The sequence below is a fragment of the Amblyomma maculatum genome, chromosome 2 (assembly GCF_055883805.1).
Source record: "Amblyomma maculatum isolate TAMU_Amacu chromosome 2, ASM5588380v1, whole genome shotgun sequence".
NCBI lineage: Eukaryota > Metazoa > Arthropoda > Arachnida > Ixodida > Ixodidae > Amblyomma > Amblyomma maculatum.
Window position 1 is genome coordinate 95,873,036 of NC_139345.1, and position 24,639 is coordinate 95,897,674.

The window sequence follows — 24,639 nt, forward strand, 5'->3', positions numbered from 1 at the left end:
GTTTATTTGGTCATCCAATTTTGAACCGATTCGGCGTGATAACCTAATCAGACCTGTTTGTTCAGGGGGGCTCGGCTTAGTGCATCTGTATGTAAGGCGGTTAGTTGCCCGTTTCTTCTTTTTTCGTGATTGTTCACGTCCGATTATTAGAGCATTCCTACAAGTTAATTTCATGAATCTGCTTCCCGACTTAGTGGTTCCTTCAGATTTTGCTGATCGTCCGCAGTTACTAGGATTTATGCAAGAAGTTTATGCTTCGGTGAGTTTTTTGACAGTACGATTCTCGAATGAGTACTTATGTTCTGTTTCGCGCAAGATACTATACAAGGATTTGGTAGCAATGCCTTTTCCGCCATCACTGTATCGTTCTTTATACTTTGGCTTTAAGGGTCATGATGTGTCAAAAAGGGTGCGCAAAATGCAGATTTCTCCTTGCACGAAAACATTTTTCTTTAAATTACACACCGAAGCTCTACCTGTTAACACATGGCTCCATAGAAAAAAAATATTTTTGTATCTTCTGTAAACTGCCGTCTGTGTAATGTGCCCGAAACAATTGAGCACTGTTTCATTAATTGCAAAGACGCAATTCTTTTTTGGGATGTGCTGCAAAGAACTCTAAAGAAAGACTTTGTTCTAGATTCGTACAGTGTGCGGTATCTTGCTGTTACAAAATCTGATTACGAACCATATGACATGTTTTTCCTTATTGGACTTCATAGTTTGTGGAAGACACGCATGTCGGATCGCAACGCTGAACCTATTGTTCAACCTAGACTCCATTTTAGCAGAATGTTGCTGCAACTGAAGGCCACTTATGATGAAAATGGCTTTCAACCTGATTGGTTTCCTCTGGTGACACGGTGCTTATTTTTGCCTGCCTTTTAAAAAGTTGTGTCTTCTGTTGCGCATCTCAGCAATGGCTGAAGGAACTGTAAATAGTCTGTGTACATAACCCTTTCTGTGTACATAACCCTTTCTGTGTACATAACCCTTTCTGACGCCGCTGCAAAAGAATTAAAAGTTTCCACAAGGACAATTTCAATACCATTCTCACGAAGAGATGCAGCAAGACTTGTAGCAACTGAATCATGGCGATTGCAACGCTCTCTGTGGTGTGACCCGAACCATCAATATCGACCTCTACACCGAATAGACCCCACTTGCGTCTTTCGAATTCCTCACAATTTGAACAGGTGGCATCAAAACTGTCTCCACAGAATCCGCTTAAATGTGTCATACACAAACTACTTCCTACATAAAATAGGCATAGCGAGCAGGCCTCTGTGCTCTACATGTGATGTGTGTGAAAATTTTGAACATTTGGTAACCTCCTGTCAACGATTTACTGCACATCGCAGGACACTGCGCAATAATTTAAGCTTACCTAAAGAAACAACCTTGCGCCTTGAGCATGTCCTGGGTCCTTGGTGCGACGGATCGTCTGCTGCGCGAGCTACCAAGGCCTTACTAACTTTTCTGAAGGACACAGGGTTGATTAATACCCTTTAAAACTCATCTGTGTGTGATTATGTGCGTGTGAAAGTTAACTTTTCTTAAGGACACAGGGTTGATCAATACCCTTCAAAACTCATCTGTGTGTGCTTATGTGCGTGTGAAAGTGTGCGACAACGATTCTCTTTTTTTTTCTCATTTATTTCCCCTTCCCCTCCCACACTCTGTCACCCTCATCCCTCAACCCTCATCAGGAGTAGCATGCTAGGCTTACCACTAGGCAGACATCTCCTGTTGCCATTAAAATATCTCTCTCTCTCTCTCCTTTCTGTATAATAAATACCATGTCAGAAAAATAAAAAAGTAGCGGTAGCCTTGTGGTAGAGCATACGCTTCGCATTCGGGAGGTAGGTTCGATCCCTGGTGCCACTGGGTACCCACGGAATTTAAATCGATACAAGCTTTTCCCCGGCCTGGTGTTCGACTCTTTTATGGTGAAATGATTGGGGAAAAAGCCACGTAATGGCCTTCTACCGCGTGAGGCGGTCTTCTTGTTGTTTGGCAGTCGGAGTATTGTTTTCGCCATAAAAGCTGCTGCTTACGTCGAGCGCGGAACTTTTATAAGCTATAGAAAAGGCAAAAGAAATGGAAACATGAGCGATCATCGATCACTTTTGCAAATAAAGTGCAGGGCTGCGGTGAATTTTAATGCAAAACAGCTAGAAGCTCCATCAAAAGAAAACAATGCAATTCCACTCGCATAATTCTTAGAATCGGAAGTGACGTCGCCACACCGGGAACCCTGTAAATAATCTGCGCCAAGCGGCGCTGTTTTCCGCGTCAACTCGCGCAGGTCGAATATTTCGGAGCACGCGTGTCGGTTGTGCTAATAAATATCTTGTTCATGCCGAGGAGCAGCTGTGCACTTCTTCAAAAAGGCGTATTCCTCAGAGAGAATTACCAGACAGCGCGCCACATCAGTTTTTTTCCCCCACTCTAAATGTTCGCAGCGACAGCGTGGCTACGGCGGGCGATATTGTTAAGGTAAATGAAACAGAAAAAGCGCGAGTTTTAGAGAATAATTGATTGCCTACACCTTAAAACTTCGGGGCCGAATGTAAGTGCATGAAATGAGGAGGACTGTACCATGCCCCAAGCGGAGCAGTTTTTTTTATATGATGTACCTTGCGATGCGCTTTGTGCTTTTTCCGCTTCTTCACGACAGACTACGTGGGAAGTTACTGGAAACTTACTGGAAAGTCATAGCACTGTCATTAAGACAAATGGGATCTTTGTAGTCTTCGCAACTTCGCCGAGTGCACTGTCAATTGATTCTCGCTAGATGAAACTGACGTATGAGGTAGCAACCGAGGTCTCGCGTCACAAGGTGGTCATCAAGGACGCTCTCATTCTGCTCTGTTGGGTTCAAGAGAGCTACACATGTGCATATTCAGACGCTTTCCTCGAGCTTCTAGCGAATATTATTCTGTTGAGCTACATAATCAAAATCATACTTGAAAATTTCTAATCAAATGCGCGACTTGTCTTTATTCTGCATTTCTCCTAACCGGTGTCACTGTGAGATGCAAAACCCCATATACCATCTTTATTCTGATTAGGGCAGAATGTTTTTTTTGTGTGTGTGTGTGTGTGTGTGTGTGTGTGTGTGTGTGTGTGTGTGTGTGTGTGTGTGTGTGTGTGTGTGTGTGTGTGTGTGTGCGTGCGTGCGTGCGTGCGTGCGTGCGTGCGTGCGTGTGTGCGTGTGTGCGTGTGTGCGCGCGTGTGTGTGTGTGTGTGTGTGTGTGTGTGTGTGTGTGTGTGTGTGTGTGTGTGTGTGTGTGTGTGTGTGTGTGTGTGTGTGTGTGCGTGCGTGCGTGCGTGCGTGCGTGCGTGCGTGCGTGCGTGCGTGCGTGCGTGTATGTGTCAATATACCATCGTCAAGATGCTAGCGAAGTTTAAGTGCAGTATAGGATCGGTGTTATTTCACTTGTTAAGGCTCATCAAATGAAAAATAGAGAAAAAGTTGCATGTCATGCTAATTCTCAAGTCGAGTACGTGCTACTTCAGCAGCATCGCCTTTAGCGGTTTGGTGCAACCGCTGAGGTTAACTCTAACATATTTTGCGTCCTTTCCATAAAGAATGCTCGGGTTTAAGCGCGGCAATGTAGCATCTACCAGTGGCTCTCCTTCATAGTAATTCAGAAAGCACTCACACGGCATGTCGGGGGTGAACGGGTCATGATGCACAGAACACGACAAAAAATTAACGAGCTGCCCTGCTCGCCGCGAGACAGAACCACGGCAATTAAAACTAGGATCCACAAACGAACTGGTCGTTTCAGTGCAGAAGTGCATTGTAAACCACGAAGGCAATCTGTTGTCAAAGAGGTTGCACCGCCGAGTTCAACGGCTGCTGCCCGGCGCTTTAAACTCTATCCCACGGCTCGAAGCATGTGGAAACCCTAGCTATTTTATTTCTTGTACCTCTCGGCGACTTGTCGTAAAGTGTTTGCCCAACTTGCCATACCATCACGAATTACTCTCGAAAACAGCAAAGTCCCGGCGGACCCAATGTGGATGGTCCCAGCGTTTGCCTACACAAGGACACTTACCATGTTACCCCGCCCACGCATTTTAACGGAAACTACTGCCACCATTCTGATTACCCGAAGAGATATATCCGTTTCTGCACTGACAGGCGCGTAGGGGCCTCCGAGTACGACCGCGAAAGCATCGCAACAAACTCAATGCAACGGCATCAGCACCTTCTAAGGATATCGCATTACTCACACGTTTTGTATTTCCATCTCCCAGATAATTTACTTTACTGCACAGGTTCCCGAGCCTAGCCTATATCACTGTGCATTCACTTAAACCGGATGATAGCGGGCTCCTTTTCGGTGTGGACATCACAAATTCGAATGGACTGACAGAAAAAGTTTCAAACCCGGTATTCTCAGCACTCAGTGCTTCTTCTGCTGCCAAGAACACGTGAAAGTTGTCATAAAGGCCCAATGAATTGATTTTTAAGAAAAACAGAGATTGAGTATAGTTCCCATCGGTGTTAATTAAAGTTGAAGAAAATATTTGTGTTTTCTAACTTTTTTTTACACGACCAAGGCCTCACTCACAACGCTAGGACTTAGTCACATCGAAGATGAATAAACAAAGAAGCACTGATTCAAACCCCGAGAGCGCTGCTAACACTCGTGTTCAGGCACTTCATTACTATTCATTTAGCAAGAAGGGGCACTGCATTAAGCCCTGGTTTAGAATTACCTACTTGAGAACCCAGGGGACTCAAGCTTGAAACGTTATTTTTCTGTCTAGCGGGCAAAGCGCACCCTGTATGAGCCCACCAAAAAAGGGTTCTTGAATGTGGAAAGGCCCGCTGAAATCATTGTACATAATTTAATTTAATGTTCACAAAGTAGACACCATGGACGACAAAAAGGGTCATTGCTCTGGTTACGATCTTTATTTTTTGTTTGGTTGAACAGCAATATAGTGAATTTTATATAACACTAAAGAGGCAAGGTTCGAACACATTCAGATTACGAAAATATGCATAACATGGTGAAGTGCTTCTATTAATATGCTTAGAACGTACTTTGACTCCATTCCAGCATGGGTGTTTTAACAGGACTTTCAATCGTTACTCAATTCTTGGAACTAATTCATGACCTATCCATGTGCATTGACAGTCAAAAATAAGTGGATATAATGTTTTTACATTTATGGATAAATCAAAGTGCACACTTTGCAGCAGTATTTTCACTGACTGAATTAGATATCGCTTGTCAGATCGGTTCCAATATGTAAAGAATAACAATCAGCGCTCTATACTTGAACCAGTATCATCTGAAGCGCCTCAGGGCAGCGTCTTGGCTCGAGTTTTATTTCTTTTTTTTTTTGTTAATTATCTACCCTCTTATGTCTATGTTAATATCAAAAGTTTTGCAATAATTGTATAATTCATCGCGAAATTAATACTCCCGTTGACCACATTGCCCTAAACCGCGCTGCAGAAGTTGTGTCCAAGTGGTGTGCTGACCGACAAATGATCCTGAACATTAAGTCAACCTATCTCGCAATAACAAGGAAAAATGTCCGTCTTCGTATTCCTATGTTGTTATTAATATCCCCCTGATGCGAGTTAATAAATATAAATACGTCGATGTAATAGTATTGCATGATTTCAGATGGGAGTCACGTCAACTGTGCCGCATTAACCGCATTAGAAGAAAGAATCAAACGACTTCCATCCAATGCTTTTATGCGATCTGTTTTGGAATATGTGAAAGTGGCTTGGTTTCCTCTTACGAAGTATATCCATGGGTAAATTACAAGCCATCCAAAGAAAGGCAGCTATGTTTATGTTTAACAAGTACAGGTTTACTGACTGACCCACGTAACTGCTAAACGACGCTTTTCTCACTGCGGAAAATAGAGCCAAACTTGAGAAATTAAAGCTGCTTTATCAATTACTGCCCAACAAACTTAATCGTGATGAAACTAAGTACATATTGGCCTCAGTGGCGAAAGCGACTAGGTATAAACATACCGAGACACAAATGTTATACTCATTCCGCCTTGGTAATTTCATTAATAGTAGTGCATCACTCGATATCTTTGGAAAACTAGCATAAACTCACTTAGGTTTATTATCGCATAATTGACATGTCAGCCCAAATTAGTAGCTTCTTCTCTATTGCTGTACTATTCTGTCAAATCATTTCTTTCTTTCTGGTGCAATTTGAGCCATGCCTAATCAGTGTGACAGTATTGTCAGGTGTCAGACATCTTCTCAGATATTTCATCGTCATGTTATCACGTCGTTCTGTTTTTGTTGTGTCGCCGTGTTCCATCACTTGTCATGCCACCACGTAACAATATTCTTTGTACCAAATGCCCTTCCTATTAAAATATCCAGCTGATTGAAATAAATAAATAAATAAAGTCAATGTTTACGGCCTCAAAAAACGAGCTTTGCAAAACAAATCTAGAAAAGCGGCAACCCGCACACTATTTCGCGTTTATTCTTACAAATTGGTTAGGGATTCTCAGGCATAACAGCCGTCAAGCTCACGTGTACTGGATTTCCGATCAATCGATTATTTATTTCTCTGAAGCCTAATTGAAGCTATGCGAAAACTACACGCACTGACGATTCTGTAATACGGAAAGTTGAGCTAGTTGGTACATGATTGCAAATTACGAGCGCTGCGACGGAGAACAACAACGAGAGAGTAATGACAAGGACTTGTCATTACTCTCTCGTTGTTGTTCTCCGTCGCAGCGCTCGTAATTTGCAATGACGATTCTGGTTTTAATCAGAGCTAGAAGCATGCAGTCAGCTTTGTGCTAGGCAGATAGCGAGAGAAAATCGTCAAAGCTGAAGATGAAGTCTTCCTTCTGAAATCACTAGTTCCACCAACGGTCCCGTGGAATGGTTGCACTAAACCTTTAATCCATTTGTCTCTGTAGTTCGTTTCGCTCAGCATTTCTAAAGAAAATTTAGTATTGAAGTACATAAGCCATCGTCTTTTGAGACAGTATTTCGTATCGTTCCCGCTGGATGAATCCAATCACGTCGAAAGAACTTGCTAAGCAAGCATATCCGACGTTAGCAATCGAAGTATTTCTTTATCCTCCATTGATCGTTCTTCTTGAATCCCCGTACACATCTCGTTTTTTTTTTTTTTTCTATTCATTCGGAACACTGAAGATTTTCTTTTTTGTAATCTTTTCATGACGTTGCTTTTTTTTTTGCGAGCAATTTCCTTTCCTTCTCATCGTCAAAGCTACACCTACATTAAGACAAAAGCCCTGCTCATTCTCCTCTAATTACGCTGTCCTGTGCCAGCTGCGGCCGCTTCATCCCCGCCGACTTTCTACTGAGTATTCGTAATTATATTTGATATCACTGCTGGCTACCACTTTCGTAGTCAACTGCGACATCGTAGAGGAGTTGCAACATTTATCAACACATAAAGGGTTCTAAATATCACTCGGTAAGCAAAAGTTGCTGTGTACCAAGGTTCCTGTCCGCGTTAAATATCCCGAGTGGTAGGCGTCAATCCGGTGACCGCTACTGCGAAGTCTATCTAAGGTTGCGATGCGGATGTGTGTATTCTTTGTTCCCAGTAGCGATGTCAGAAATAACTCTGTTTGTGAGCCATCTACAAGTATATATTCTTACGGACGAAGAAGAAGCAGGCAATGCCGCGGGCAGGCGCGCTCACGCTAGGACCGCCGACATTCATTAAATATAATCTCACGGCCATCGAACATAATTCCTCAGTTCTTTCTCCTGTATTCACCGTCTTGTCGCCCCGTAACAATATACATATGAATTGTTGCATATGCGTGTCCTGCAACTATCAATATGTTTGTTCCAGTAGACTACGATTTAGCCCATCGATACAGATCGATGCCAAAGCAATCGAGTGGCCAGTCGAGGTGATGAAGGGGCTCCAGGTTCGCAGGCGTGTGCGCAGAGGCGGCTAGCGAAGCTGGCTATCGGCACACGAGCGTATGTACTTACGGATGAAGATGCGCACACCGTTCCAGTGGAAGTGGAACCATGGCAGTTCGGAGGTGTCGAGCACACCCACACTGGGGTGATTATGTTAAGAAGCGCAGATAACAGCGCGGTGGTGGCGAGGAATGGCAAGGACTCACTACGGCTGTTGGGTATGTAGTAGCTGCGGCGGAAGAGGAAACGATCGCGAACAATTGCGAAGCGCAAAATGATGTGCTTAACGACAAAGGGTGTGAGTAACCGTCGATGTCTGCGTGTTTTGGAGATCGAGCAAGGATACCTGGCATGATCCAAGCGTCCTTCCGCAGACATGGCGTCGAAAGACAAGCAGGATAATAAGGTGTTGAAGACCGGTAGAAACAAAACTTTAGGCTAGCGCGCGCGCGCGCGCGCGTGCGTGCGTGTGCGTGTGTGTGTGTGTGTGTGTGTGTGTGTGTGTGTGTGCGTGTGCGTGTGCGTGTGCGTGTGCGTGTGCGTGTGCGTGTGCGTGTGTGTGTGTGTGTGTGTGTGTGTGTGTGTGTGTGTGTGTGTGTGTGTGTGTGTGTGTGTGTGTGTGTGTGTGTGTGTGTGTGTGTGTGTGTGTGTGTGTGTGTGTGTGTGCGCGTGTGCGTGTGTGTGTGTGTGTGTGTGCACGTGTGTGGGGAGGGTTACAATTAAATGAAATTATATTATTAACTTTCGAATTATAGCTTTCAACACAAATATGAATTGGAAAGCTTTCGAACACCGCTAATATCCACCCACCCAGGTGCTGTCGACGAGGCTGTCTTAGCGTAGCCCCTTGTATTCAGTAAAAATAAAAGCAGGCGAACATTGAAATACCACGGCGCGCTAACTTCACGCGCCCGAATCAGTCGCGATTACAGAGCTCCCATAGGCAACTTGGTGAAACGCTTTCATATTGGTTTCTTCAGAGCTACTCACGACAGAGCTTCGCCTTGCTGCTAGTTGCAAGACAAGCGTCAACTCTTGCTAACCGAGGGCCTTTCCGGTATACCGCCTTGTCATGAGGCACGTCTCGATGTCCATTATTTTCGTACCGGACCAAGAATAAAGGTGTCCTCATTAGGCTCCTAAGGTGTCGTGGCGCACCCCTGATTCCAACTCATTTCAGAATAAGATGCCTATTCTAATTTACAGATCTCAGTTTTCCATGTATAATAGTACATACCTACGTGACAACATGACCAGAGGGAGCAAACAGAGCACTGCAATGTGATTGGGTCTGTCGCCATGTCACTCTGTTGTGTTTCCTTCACTGAAACTTTATTTGGCAATATATTTTCGGCAACGCCATTTCGAAACATGACATATATATTGTTTTTAATAAAACTTTTTGCCTATTTTCTTCTCGTCTCCTTAATCTCCCCAAGGCAGCGAGCTGGAATACAAAGATAAAAAGCAAAACATACACAAAAAAAAGACGGTACAATTTTCGACTGACTTTTTATGTGTTACATCGTACGTCAAAACCCTAGCTTTTGAGATTTGTACGAATGTTTTTTCTTTCTTTTTTTTTTTTTTGCACATGACATTTGCACTCTAATCTCAGCACGCATGACTCGAAGAAGCGGATTACAAAATTGCGTTCTGCTATTCTAAAACGACCTTTTTTTTTTAGTGACAATTGAGATTTCATGCTGATGTAATAGAAAGCAAGAAAGAGGTTGCAGGGAACGGACGAAAATAACGAAAAATAAGAATCTAATTAGCTGGCGTGATTCTTGTATATTCTACAAAATATTGTACATGCTTATCTTGCGCGCTCAGCGTTGGCATATTCCAACCGTGAATACAGATGAATAATACATTTTCTCTGCGGACCGGAATTTAACGCATTTATATCGACGGTTGCTGCAGGAAATGTACGCCAAACCAGAACAATTATTTGTAATGAGGCTTTTAAACCTCCCGCCACGATCAGTGCTTAATTTTGTAAGTATACCTATCGCAGACGTCACGCGGTACAACATTCCATCCAGACTCACCCTTCTTGAGTGAGTGCGTTGCTGCTGTCATCGTCACTGGCACCATATCTAGCTCAATTGCTTGGACGAATAATTAACGTTGGCGGCCCCAAAATAGCCCATTTCAACCACGTTCTTAAACCTGCAGTTTCCATAACCGATCTACGACGCTGGCTGCCACTACCTATCCTTGTGCTGCTGTCGCCGCCGAAAGCATGCAAGTCAATAATCTCAGGTTTGAAGAAAAAAAAAATCGAGGCTTGGTGTTTGGCAAATAGAGCTGTGCTGTAGATGCTAATACCATCTATGAGCCACTCAGCGCAGCATACGCAATGAATCACGAAGGGGAAAACAAATAGGCGCAATGACAGCAGAAACTAGCCGGTAAGAATACGATAGCCAGAAATAGCGCATCGTACTGCAATTGTTTGAACCAATTTATGTAAGCAAACAATGAAACAGCCCAAGCCTCGAGTCACCGAGAATCAGTTCGTCTGGTGGAAAAATCTGCGTGTCGGAATAGCAACGCATTAAAAGCATAAAATCAATTCGCCACTACGTAAATAGTAACCAGGACTATAATATATATATAGTCCTGGTTACTATTTACGTAGTGGCGAATTGATATATATATATATATATATATATATATATATATATATATATATATATATATATATATATATATATATATATATATATATATATATATATATATATATATCCCGTCGGGGTGGCGCAGTGGTTACGGCGCCCGACTACCGTTCCCAACAACGCGGGATCGAATCCCGACCTCGGCGGCCGCTTTTCGATGGAGGCGGAAAGCAAGGCGCCCGTGTGCTGTGCAATGTCAGTGCACGTAAAAGAACCCCAGGTGGCTGAAATTTCCGGAGTCCTCCACTACGGCGTCTCTCATAGCCTTAGTCGCACTGGGACGTTAAATCCCACAAACCAAGCCAACTATATATATGTGCGTGTGTGCGTGCGTGTGTGTGTGTGTACGTGTGTGTGTGTACGTGTGTGTGTGTGCGCGCGCGCGCGCTCGACGACAGAGAAAGACAATAAAGCCAGATAAATCGGCTGGCTTCTCTGGTAGTGAAAGCAAGTCTCACAAGCGAACAGGAACGCAAAGCAGGTGCTCGTGGTGGCGACTGAAACCGTGGGCGGGAACTGAAGTGGGATGGGTTCTCACAAAGTACTCCCTGTTTAGGGAGAAGCTCTCATGAATGTTTAAAGGTGGAGCCTGATTTTACGGGGTACTGGTGGTTGCCATCTTTTCCTCTCGTTTCTGTTTCCTTCCTTCAGCTCTCGCCATGAACGCAATCGATTTTGTTGCTTCGCCGAATGAAGAGGGCTAGGGGAGCTAGTCGAAGCATATGAACTTCACAACCGCAGTCCAAGAGAACCCTCCGAGGAATTATTGTTGCAATTTATGTTGCAATTTATCTTTCCACGTAGATTCGAGGACGAACCAGAAAGGATCTCGCCTTTCCTCTGCTCTTGAAAAATAGCCACAGCAGCTTCCTCGATTCTGCTATTTTTATTACGCTAAGGTATAATAATAGTAATAATGATTGGTTCACAGGAAGGAAAAGGTGCAGCATCCGTCACACTTGCGCTGTGGACACCTGAACCGCACCGTAAGGAAAGGAAGGAAGGAAGGAAGGAAGGAAGGAAGGAAGGAAGGAAGGAAGGAAGGAAGGAAGGAAGGAAGGAAGGAAGGAAGGAAGGAAGGAAGGAAGGAAGGAAGGAAGGAAGGAAGGAAGGACGGAAGGAAGGAAGGACGGAAGGAAGGAAGGAAGGAAGGAAGGAAGGAAGGAAGGAAGGAAGGAAGGAAGGAAGGAAGGAAGGAAGGAAGGAAGGAAGGAAGGAAGGAAGGAAGGAAGGAAGGAAGGAAGGAAGGAAGGAAGGAAGGAAGGAAGGAAGGAAGGAAGGAAGGAAGGAAGGAAGGAAGGAAGGAAGGAAGGAAGGAAGGAAGGAAGGAAGGAAGGAAGGAAGGAAGGAAGGAAGGAAGGAAGGAAGGAAGGAAGGAAGAAAGGAAGAAAGGTGGGAATGAAAGTGGAAATTGAAAAAGTGAAGTCATAGTGGAGTCGTAGTGGACGGCTACGGAGTAATTTCGACCACCTGGGGATCTTTAACTTGCGCTGAAATCGCACAGCACACGGGCGCCACTTCGTTTCGCCTCCACCTAAACGCAGCCCTCGCGGTCGAGATCGAACCCGGGAACGCCGGCACAGTAGTCAGGCGTCTTACCAATGCACCACCGCGGACGCTAAGGTTTACTGATCGGCTGTCTTCATCCATCATTTGGGGTAAACAACCGTAAACATGGCAATATTCAACGCTACTCGCACGGAAGCTGCTTTACAGTAGCCTGGCGTTCTTTATAGAGGTCTTGTTCTCTGAGAACTCAATTTTGTTATCAGACTTTACTATATATCGTCCCTACATTTCATATCGAAGACATCATAGGCATATATTGCCAGTGATCATCCTCATCGTTATTTTTTGTTCAAATTCATTGCGCATGCAGAAGAATAAATCAGTCAACCATGAAATTGTTGGAAACACCCTTAAGTAATGTTTTGCAAAAAACTTAGAGGACGTTTAAATAAAATACGTGTTCAAAATTAATAGCATTGAATGTACGAAGTCGATCTGCTCTGCCTGTTTCTCTTTATCCGCCATTGCTGTCCTGCGAGGCATAATTACGTGGTCGCCATCTTTGCTCACATACTCCCATGGCACTTTCTGAGATATTCCCCTACCGTAGATGCAGGCGACGTTGATTGTTTTTCCATTCCAAGCTGACACGCGGAGTTTGTCTACAGACACGTTTGCACACAACCAAGCGGCAGCTTCCAACTGACGCCGAAGCCACCACCACGATCGTGTACGCCACGCAAGTACCTGCCAGCTGCCTGCACACTTGTCAACTCGGCCTTCTCACACGGCCTTGATGTCACACTTCGCGTCAATATATCATTATTTAACTATTATGAGAAGCGACATCGCTAAACACCTGACGCGACGTTGGTTCTGACGTCGTTTGTGTGACAACTGCACTCAACCAAGTGCAGCTACCAATTAATGCGAAACCCGCCACCACATTTTCTCACGTCACGTGACCAGTGTCGCTGCCAATTCGGTGATGTCACAAGGTTTCACAATGGCACACACCCCACCGACTAATGAGTGAATTTTGTGACATGATATCCGCTGGTACGCCACCGCCATTTTCTCTCATGAGACCAGAAATTACAGGTTATTGTATCATTTACTGATAACAATTGCAATTAACCTCCAGGGTCGTATGCAAGATGTTCCAATAATGTAATTATTATTGTAAAGGGCGCGTCGCGGTGCCTCAGTGATTAGGCGCTCGACTACTGAGCAGGAGTACTCGCCTAGGCGATCTTGTTTTAAGCAAGGCGAAACTAACAGAAACCGGTGTGCTGTGTGACGTCACTACACGTTAACGACCTCCATGTGGCTTATGTAATAGTGAGCACCCATTACGTCCTGTCGTCTGTGTAGCCACGGCCGGTCTCGAGGGAAAACGCGCGCTCTCTAGGCCGACCGTGGTGTAGCTAAAATATCGCATGTCATGCTCCACGTTAAAAAGAGGCGAAATAGTAAAATAAAAAAGTGCGCAACTCCAAAAATGTGCGCAACTCCAAAAATATAAATTTACATATCGGGTTCTCTACGAAAAATAGAAACAGGGTTTATTTAAGTTAACATTTTCTATATAAAAAAAACTGTTTCTGATTGGTCGCATAAGCATTCTGAGAGTCCTCAACAGCTGATGGTGCTGTAAACCGACCTGTAGCTCATTGATTTGGCAAAGTTCAGAGACATCAGTGAGATCAACGGCCCCCGGATACGGAGGAACAGTGCGAAAACTTATGCTATCTGTATTAGCGCTTGTGCAGCGCATGGACTTAATATTAGTTGTGTCAGTAAAAATGACTCGCGCACTATACACCTAATCTTCTCCGCTATGGAGGTGGAAAGGCAATATCGGTAGCACTTCTTCTTCTTTTTTTTTTCAGTTAGAGTGGTGCCAACTCACCAGCGCGCCAATTTTTGCTGAAAAGCAGTTTTGAAAACTAAACGCAAGTTCCTTCTCGCCTAATTGCATATCTCTTTCTCACGAGTAAAAAATTTCTGATGTTTCTCGTGTCAAAATTCAAATGGTACCCATCCGTCAACACTGCAATCTACATGGATTATTTCGGGAATGAAATAGCTCCCGAACGGCGGAAATTGAACAGAAACAACGAGCGCTGCAAAAAAAAAAAAAGAACAAAAAAAGAAAGAACACTTTCTCACGACATCAATGCTGCCGAATACTAAGCTGTGGAAACGTGAGACAAGGGAAGAAGCAAAATGCAGAATAATAAGAAGCATGGCTGCAAGCCCTCTTGAAGCGCAACGGAGGACAAAACCACCTTGGCGCGATGAAAGCGGCGACAAGCGAAAGGCGCATATGTCGCGATTGTCCTTCAATTGCGATCCATCATGGCTGCGGGTAATCGTGCGTGAAGATGCTTTATATTCCGGAGATCCATCCACGCATGAGAAACCACGCTACGCAAGACAAAAAATAAGCCCCTAGAGACGACGAAACGTCAAAGCAAGAGGAGGACGAGCGGGCCTCAATATCTCTGTTATTGCTTTCAATGCTCGGACTTCCATCTTTTCTGCTTCCGCCTATGCTGCTGAGTAATTTTTTTTTTTTTGCCCTCATTCTTAAGCTATGCTTGAGTTAATATCACCCATTACATTCTCGCGCGGACGAGAGGGGGGTTCAAAAAGAACATAGAATAATTAAAGGTGCCGTCATGATTGTTCTCCGAAAAAGGGAAAAGGAAACTATAAAGGGATAACTGAACGGTGATAGAGAGAGTGGGAGAGGGAAAAAGAGAAAGCTCACAGTTAAGAGCGAAACAATTGGAAAGGAAAGCAAGAGGATTAAGGGATCCGAAGAAGTGAAGACACCAAAGTGACAAGCAGAGCAATCATGCGTATTGAACAGAGTTTTCTTAAAAAGTAGCCGCTGTTATTGACGAAATGGAAAAGATTTGTAAGGGAAACACCCAGAAAGAAAACCGAAGCACGCTGAGGAGTAACCGAAAGTGCTCGAGGACCTTAAAAAATTGCAACAAAGCGACCGGATGGGAGGGGACGGCAGGAGTGAGGAGGGAAGAGGAAGCTGGTCTTCATGTGGTCCATAGAAGAAAATTGGTTCGTGGCGTTCGCAGAGGTGATCTCCTAAACTTATCGAGCACTGGCAAATCCCCTGGTGTTGGAGTGGAGCGCAAAATTCATTTTAATGTTGTATCGTGGGCCACAAAGCGCGCCTGCCTGGACGAAGAATTAATCTTTTAATGCCACGAAGACAACACGTGGAGTGCAGCCCCCTGCTCGATCGAACGCCCGCCGAACAATGGGAACCCGCTTTCATATCCCGCAATCACCGCAAAGCGTGGCTTTGATTCGTCGCTTTTCTCTCTTTTTAGTTTTCTTTTGCTCGCACTTTTTATTACCATCACTTTCTCTTGCGTTCGTCGAAAACTTGAAGGCCTTAAAAGTTCTCAAAACGACGATTTTTTTTTTCTCATAGGTGCAGCCACTGAAGATGCAAGTAAAAAGATTACCACTTATATTAAATAACCTTGATTGAACTCTTTCAAGACGGAAGCCAGCTTTACTTGCCATATATTTTTTTATTCATCTTTGCGGAGAAAACATTTCTCGTGCATTCAGAACACAGTAAAGTGTGTGTGTGTGTGTGTGTGTGTGTGTGTGTGTGTGTGTGTGTGTGTGTGTGTGTGTGTGTGTGTGTGTGTGTGTGTGTGTGTGTGTGTGTGTGTGTGTGTGTGTGTGTGTGTGTGTGTGTGTGTGTGTGTGTGTGTGTGTGTGTGTGTGTGTGTGTGTGTGTGTGTGTGTGTGTGTGTGTGTGTGTGTGTGTGTGTGTGTGTGTGTGTGTGTGTGTGTGTGTGTGTGTGTGTGTGTGTGTGTGTGTGCGCGCGCGTGTGTGTGTGTGTGTGTGTGTGTGTGTGTGTGTGTGTGTGTGTGTGTGTGTGTGTGTGCGTGTGTGTGTGTGTGTGTGTGTGTGTGTGTGTGCGTGCGCGCACGCGCGTGTATATACATATATATATATATATATATATATATATATATATATATATATATATATATATATATATATATATATATATATATATATATATATATATATATATATATATATATATATATATATGTATGTGTGTATGTATGTATGTATGTATGTATGTATGTATGTATGTATGTATGTATGTATGTATGTATGTATATTATACACGCAAGGGAGTATTTGTAGCGCACTTTATTTTAGACTGTGGAGTATTTCAGGGCCAGTATATCATGGAATACATTCCGTCTTATTCCATTTGATTCCTCAAGATTGACTCGAGCGACTTCACTCCTTGCGTCCTTGCGTTACTGGTTCAAACCCACTAATGGCGGATGTATGGCGTCGCTGGAGCCAATCAGAAAGAGGTCGATAAACTAATAATCGCCCTCATGCAGTTTAATTACGGCATTTCTCCGCCAGAAATGGCCTTTTAGCTTTGCAAGGTCTCGTCAAACTAGGTTGTAATTTTCGCCTTTTGATTAAGTCCTTCCGGGTTTGCATCTGATTGGGGAGGTTATAGCTGTGCGCATTCCCTCTTTGCTTTCTTTCTTCCCTAGTCCTTCTTTAAAGCATGAAGTTGGGACAATTGTATTTGGTTTAGCATAACTAAAAGCCGCGCACAGAAAAGGGCACAAGGATGAGGTACGACAGGGGCGTTACTAACAACTGGGATCTATTGCACTGGTAGAAATACAAAACGAAAAAGATGGGCATCAACCTCACAACACACCTATTAATCACCATCACAAAGAAAATACGGCAAATGCAAATAGGTGATTGCGAAGAATATTATGAACACGATCTCTCCAGTTAGGCAAGCTCTTTTCCTAGAATTGCTATCTAAGAAGCGCGAATCCAATCCTCACCCGTTCTGCTTATTGAAAAAGCTTCAGCGAATTCACTCGTGTCTTGATCCCGGTTTTTCGTAAGAATCGTGCAGCCATGAAGATTTGGTTTCCATTTTCCCTTCTGCAGTATCTTCAGTGCAGGATGAGGTTACGCATAGTGGCTGGCGTCCGCAATGACTCAGCGCTGGTGTGTCTTCCTTTTGTTATGTTCTGTGAGCGATTTTCGGTTATGCTAAACGGTTGAAAGTTTCGCTAAGGTGGATTTTTTGGAGAACGGGTCTTTTAACACGGTCGCAATTAAAACCACTGGGTTCTTTTTTTTATTTATTTTACTCGAAGACTTGCCATGTGGCATAGAATGGTGGCTGTCTTTAACTTAAAGTAAGTCATGTAGATTATTGTCACCAAGAAACCGGAGCAAGCTCCGGCTCTTAATGTTGTCCATTAGCCCCATGTGCAGGTCTTGCACCCTTGTAGCCCACAGTCCAACCTCCTGTAGCCGTCTTATTATTAACTGCTGCATTCCTGGGCATGTCCATAAAAGGTGGCGAACATCCACCTCGGCGGCCGGCCTTGGACGCTTAAGGCATGTGCTCGGCACTGCATCTTCTTGAGAACCTCATCGGCACGTTACCGACGAGGTAAAGGCCGCCCCAGTCCTAATACTTGTAAGGGACACATCATCCATTCTCGTTAGGTTATGAAGGAGGGCGTAAGTGCACGGAGGAATCAGGGCACGTACACTTTTCCTTACAGCGGATGCCAAGATTGGAAGATCGGAGCGGGGGTCAAATGGGAGGCTTGTGGTCGAGGCATTCGTATCAGGCGCTTGATGTGTAAGGGTGTATGTTCTTAGCGTCTTCTTGTATCCAGTGTATCTGAATGCGTTTTCATGCGACCCGTGAAGGAGTGGTGATTGAGTTGAGAAGCGTTAGGAGCGACGAAGCGCTTGGTGCAGTATACATATTTCATTGTGCATTGAGCAATTGTGAATTTGGGAAGGGGGAGGGGGGGGGGGGGAGTACAGTTTATATTCAAAAGCCTTTCATCTCAAGTGTTTGCTTTTTTGAAAATGAGTGCAGCCCTTTCGGCGCCCATAAAAAGCTGAAATCCTTGAATGGGGGGCGTCATGACAGTTCTGATCGTAAAGAGATTTAGAGGTTGTTGCACGTGACCTCAGACCATCTGCATTAAGGGTTATTGATTAAGGGTCGAAAGCGACTTTTTTGTTCCTAAAAACTGTTTAGGAGTGTCGCAACGCTTAAGAAGAGGACAGAACATTGTTTTACGTGTTTCGTCACTTCTGAACAGACCGTAGCACTCAGGTTCTGCTACCACTTTCAGTGCTACTATAGCTGGACACAACTTAAGTCTGCCGTAACCGACACACACAATTCCTCCACGACAGGAAGTAGTTCATTTTTAGAGCTTTTCTGGTTGCCCAAATAAAAGAAACATATCCGTCGGCGCAAATCAGGAGCGCAAGAATTTGTGCCTATGGCTTGTTCAAATATTGAAAATCGATTGTGATTGTACTGTTTAGCGGAGTAATACACACACCCTGTACCCCTGCACATATTTAGTAACTGCCGTTCTTTTTTTAGTTGTTTCCTACCGTAGTACTACTGCCATGACGCACTCACCGCCGACGACGAGGCGCACGGTGGAGTTCCTCTGCGCGCCCCCGTGGAAGGCCACGGTGCAAAGGTAGTTGCCGGAGTCGGAGAGCTCGAGGCGTGACAGGCGCAGCGCGGCCGGCGACCGGGACACCGAGAAGGACGCGCGGCCGGCCCAGTGGACGCCGATGGCATGCTGGCCATTCCAGATGCCGCGCCGCTGCGTGTCTTCCACCATGTAAAAGGGGCTGCTGTGATCGGCGCTGCCGTTGCTAGCCGACGCCGGCGCGTACCACAGCACCTTGGCGGGGCTGTCGTCTCGCTCCGAGTCCACGTCACACGGGAGCCACGTGTCCTGGCCACGCTCGCCCTTGATCACTGCACAGTCGCAGAAAGGAGAAGAACGTTGTTCGTTAAAAAGAAAAAAAAAAAACGAGCTCATGGCAATTCCGAAACTACGTAAATATTGTCTTGTAGGTTAACAAAACTTCATTTTAGACATGATAGAAATTCATTACTTGCTTTAGGATAAAACATACACTTTTGTTTCATGTAACAAGGGCGTTGGTATCAGTGTAGAAAGACAAGCAGGGCATTGTCGTTGACTTCAGCTTGCAGCTGAGTTAATTTGCAACTACGCGCAAATAAACAAAACACCACACAGGAAATAGGCCTCTCGTCTTAGCAATACTTGGGCACTTGGCGACGAAGGATGCCGGTTTAGATCTCTTTAATGTCGTTGGTTTCCTTCTAGACTGCGTTGTTTTTTCATACCCTTCTTCCTATATTAATAAATAAATAAATAATGCAGTCACTCCGCTATCTTCCCAAGGATTAATAGAGTGCAGAATTGTCGCCAGGCTTCATGTGTTTTCTGACCTCTAATATTGGTTCTGTAATTGCTCTCAGGGAGCTTGATTACTTCTTTCAACACTTTCAACTACTGGTAGGCTACTTATTGCTTGCATCTTCGAGGTCTATGGTGTTACTTGCAACTACTGCGTAAAGTTATTTGCATGACTTCAGGTCAGTGCAACTGTCACTGAATTTAGCGCACATTTTGGATGTGCGTCTTGCAAAGGTTAGCTCTGAGAATACAGTGCTTTTTGGAACAGCATGCGTTAAAGAATCCCGCACAATATAAATAAATCCGGAGCCTTCCACTGTGGTAACCTGCATAACGGAAGCGTCGTATCGCGACGTTAAACCCCAAGATTTACAATTTATTGTTTCTCGGCGGATGAGGAGGCGAGGGTTCAGGTTTTCTCCGCCAATAACCGCTAACGTTAGAAGCGTATGTCTAAGTTCCATTTTACCTGACGATCTCTATGTATTCAGACGCATGTAAAAAAAGTCGTTTTTAAAATGTTTCTGTCCTACAAACCGCGTCAACCAAGGAAGCTACTGCGCTCGCGCCTACATGGTTCCGAAACGTCCATCGCGGCGCTCTAAGATATTTTTGTCCTTACCACTATCTTTTGTGTGAAAAATGCACAGCAGTTTTCTTTTCAGTATCCGAAATTTCCGTAAATTGTCGACTCGGAATCCCGGCAAAGGTAGTTTGTAGAATTCCATGCTTAAACCAAGTGACAGAGGCCAAGGTCGGCTGTCTTGCATCCGGTAGCAACCATAAACTTAATTCCTGGAGAGACTACACGTACAGAGGAAACACGTCCAGGAAGGTCATGGGAGTACCGCGCACATGCTTCCAGAAGCATTATTGGAATACCACGCAGGCGCTTTCAGAGGGCAATCTCAATACCATGCACGCATTATTTTCTTCGTCTATACTCCCGGTTTGTGATCAGAAAAGAAAGAAAAACATGCATTGCAAGATTAACGTCCGCGCACACCCCCACTGGTCTGCATTTCGCAAACCACTTACGCGGCGAATGCACTGGCGAAAAGCACACTCTCTCGTGCAACGAAAACGCAAGCAAAAACCGCACCGTTTTCTCCCGACCACCAAAGAAACGGGCTGACCTGTGAGGCACTAAAAAGGGCCCGCCTCTTGTTATCCCGAGGCAAAAACACGGGCACTCTCGCGTCGAAATAATCGACACCAAAGACAACACGGGGACGAGCGCCCGTTTTCTGCCGCGGCTCACTGCTCTCAAGCCAAGCTGCAGAGTAAACAAGGGGCCGCCGACTTCACGCGCCCCCTTCTCTCTTCCATTCTATGCTTCCTTTCTCTCTTTCTCTCTCTCTTTCTGCACCTTCAATTCGGCACCCTTATAACCTTCTCAGCGGCCTCAAATTTCAGCTCCGCTAGATTTGCCTGGCCGGCGCGAACTCGCCGAAATGCTTCACGCATCCTCTAAGAGAAAGAACACTATCAGTAATAATGGCAGCAGCAGCAGTAGCGGTCATAGAATGAACGGCAAGAGGAGAATTTCCAAGGGAAAGTGTAAACTACTCAGTTAGTCTCCAGAGGGGGCGCACGCACGCGCGTACGCTTCAGCCTTCAAGAGTCTTTCGTGGCTCGAGTGCATCTCATTTGCCAGGGAGCATGCAAGCCCTTTACGCAAACTCCAAGAGCAGCGGTCCGCGAATCGAGCCGAGCAAAAGGAAGGCGGCAAAGACGGCATCGGGGTGTGAGAAAGCGAAGTTGGTTATTTTTTTTTTTATATATATAATTTCGAGCGGAAACTGTGAGACATTTCAATCCAATCAGCGCGGCCGCGGCGGAGGCGAATACCCTATTCTTGTTTTCGCCTCAGAACTGCTCTGAGAAGCACAATGACTGAATACGAGGCTCTGCACTTGTGCCTCTGCTTTTCTTTATCTCTCTCTTCCTCTCTACTCATTCACCGCATAAACAGTAGACTGCTACAGGGCTTAGGTAAAAGTAGAGAAAGTGCAGAGTGAAGCAAACAAAAAAAAAAAACCAAAGCAAGAACTTTTAATTTCTACAGGCTATTGCGGCAATTTAAAGCACACGCTCGCAGGATGAATAACACCCTTCTCTAATCGCGTTTTTATGGCTGTGTACGAGTGTCATAAAATTAAAACAAAATGTTGTTGCACTAAATTCTGGATTATAAGCGCACCTAAATGCAATTTTATTGTATTTGCTTCGCGATTGTGGTTATAAGTATTATGAGATGGCAAAACTGCAACATAGGGCGCTCCTTATAGATATATTAAATGTATATCGCGTTTTTTACGAGTGCAACCAATATTACCAGTACTTTTCGCGGGGCAATTCTCCAGACTACTTATTTAAAGTCTTTTCATTTTTGTTAGTAAGACACCGCGGTCATGGAGCACTTGGCTTTGGGCTTGGTTAGCAAGATAAAAATGAACACTTTTGTTAGTGTTCGCCGCAAGCCATGAACGCTTAATTAACGAGGGAACTATGCAGTCTTAAGAGTCTGAATCTGGTACTCCTGTAGGGTCTACCATTATTTCTGTGCATTGGCTGCAACGAGAAAATTAGATAAAAAAAAAAAGGTCCGTGTATGTGACATGAAAGGGATTTGCGAAGTGCAAAGTGCACCATTCTTAGAACTGTTACCGAAAAATTATCACTCTGGGACATGTTCATCGCTAGTTAAATATTTGCCATCAAGGTTCTTTAGCGGTGTTTAGCAATTTTCATCAAAGTCCAGCAAAACAACTGGTTGTGCCTCGCTGGTTGCTATAGGAACTGTGAAGCCAGCCGTTTTTGAGCCACCGAAGCGACGAGTTGGACAACGGCATACACAACAGGTAATACCCAGAAATGTGGTGCAACAAACACAAACACATGAGAAGAGGCAGGACCAACTAGCCCCTCAAGCAGTTATTTTGAGACAACAGGTAATCTTGGGTCGGGGCACCTCGTCAATATAGCCTCCAGACAATTTAAAGCAGTGGCGAAAGCTGAGCCCAAACGTGGAGCAGCGCGACATACAGCATGGGCACAAGCTTGGAGGTAAACACTAACACGCAAAAATAATTAAACAACTAAATAAACTGCTGTGATCGAACTAAACAAGGGTAAATATAAAATGTCTCGTTTCTCCGTTAACGTAAAGTGATTTGCGAAAAGCATTGGGCTGAATTTTGTTATTGTACTGCAACACCTAATTGTCCCCTGTTTATCAATCTGTTTGCTCTGGCAGTTCTACTTACACGTGGCACCAGATTCCCCCTCTTTCTTACCAGGGTTATGAGACATGACCGTCTTCGCGCAGCGTTAGGACTGCTATCATATCATTTCGCCTTAAGCATCCATCTTATAGTCAAGTTAAAGGCTAGTTTGTGATAGGCATTCAAATTGACGAGTTATGTTCATCCAATAGTACGCCGTGCAATAGAGACGTTTTGCCAAGCTCAGCGCCAGTGTCTTAATGCTGGACAACCAAACAAAGCCATTTCAAGCCATGTCAAACAGTGCTTTTGCATATCTTAAATAGTTGAGGTGGAGTTAAACCCCGACTAACTTGCGGTCTGACTCTCTTTCTCTCTTTATTTACCTATTTCTTTCATTTAAGCCACTAGCCATTTCGGTGCGATTGAACTGAACTACTATCAAACTCTAGAACTCCTCCTGGGTTTTTGTTTGACTTTTATCTTCGCTAAGGTTGGTAAAAATACAGTCGTACTGACCTCAGAGCACATTATATTAAACCAAGAACGCTGTGTTTGTTTAATAGCAGTTTGTTTGACTCCCAAGTCGTGCGCGAGAACACATTTTATCGATTGATCTGCTTCACAAAACTCCACGGGTTCTCGGCCTAACTATATTGACTATAACGGTCAGACTAACTAACACCCAATACGGTTATATACAAGATCTGTTGATTGAGCTGCGAGAAAAAGAGGGTCATGTCAAGTCTAGCTTTAAGAACGCCAAGCTCTTCGGCTGTGTTTCGACGACAGCTAGAGCTAAACCAACAGCCTAAATAAACACTTGCGGCACCTACGTGTCTATCCTGAGCATTTTGGCGTCGATTGCGGGCTGCAGTTTATTCATTGTCAACAAGCGCGGTACACCAAAACGCCACGCGGTGCTACCGAGGCACGGTGGACAATTACGGATCGATTTCGACCGGCCCCGCTTTCCTTTGCTTCGTGGTGAAATCAAGTCGGGCATGGGGTATTATCCAACGTCAGTCAGACCGAAATGCGGCCCCAATATCTAAACTATTGTCGTCCGCTAGCCAGCAGCAATACAGCTGGGCCACGCAATTTGGGCCTCGGGCGACCCATTCATGAGAATGGCTCCTGCAGCATGCATTAGTATCCACGGAGAGGAATGGTTCCGAATTTTTGTATTTCTGCAGGAAACATTGTGCGAATAAAAAAAATATAAATTTACCTATTAAAGTTATCAGTAATAGAGTTTTCTCCCTTCCTCGTGTGTGTTCATCGTATCACGAAATAGACACAGCGCGAAGAAACAGGACACAAGAAGACCCATACAAGACGGGACTGGCGCTGCTGCCAGTCCCGTCTTGTGTCTTCTTCCTGTGTCCTGTTTCTTGGCACTGTGTTTATTTAGTGATAGTTATCAACCAACTAGCCCAGACTAAGATCCTAATTGAAATTGTTCATCGTGGCTGTATTTATCTTTATTTTTTGTTAGTTCCCAAAATAAAAATACACAGTTGTTCGAACCCATAGCCCTTAGCGCATGTGACGAGTCCAACTGACAACGCAGGTGGAACAATGTTGGTATACTTTACGATGGCAAGCTAAAACAACGACATGCTTCAGTAATAGAGCGATAACTGGTATTCTTAGCTACAATTCATGGTGTGTTTAGTTAGAGCACTATGCAGTCACCCATGAACCAAATTTCTACATCAAATCACTCAAGCCAGTTGATTCCTATACTTGCGAAGAGCCTGAAAAACGGGATTGCCCCCAAACGGGAGTTGCCCCCGGGAGTTGCCCCCAAAAAAGTTTTTGCAATTCTTGCTATACTTCGTTCTGGACATTATTCCATGCATGGACGCTATTTTATTTTAGAAATATCCGACGAAACGTATTATTAGAAGATGGTAGGTTAAAGCAGTTGTTAACGGCGCATCTTGTA

At 44.5% G+C, this 24,639-nt stretch overlaps 1 protein-coding gene across 1 annotated transcript in view; it reads right to left on the reverse strand.

Moving 5' to 3' along the window:
* The window catches only part of LOC146199309 (neural cell adhesion molecule 1-like), a 190,104-nt gene that overhangs the window by 159,107 nt on the left and 6,358 nt on the right, over positions 1–24,639 (reverse strand). The window contains exon 2 of the mRNA XM_084592097.1: positions 18,642–18,992. Coding sequence (XP_084448223.1) covers positions 18,642–18,992 — 351 coding nt within the window. The remainder of the gene's footprint in view (positions 1–18,641; positions 18,993–24,639) is intronic.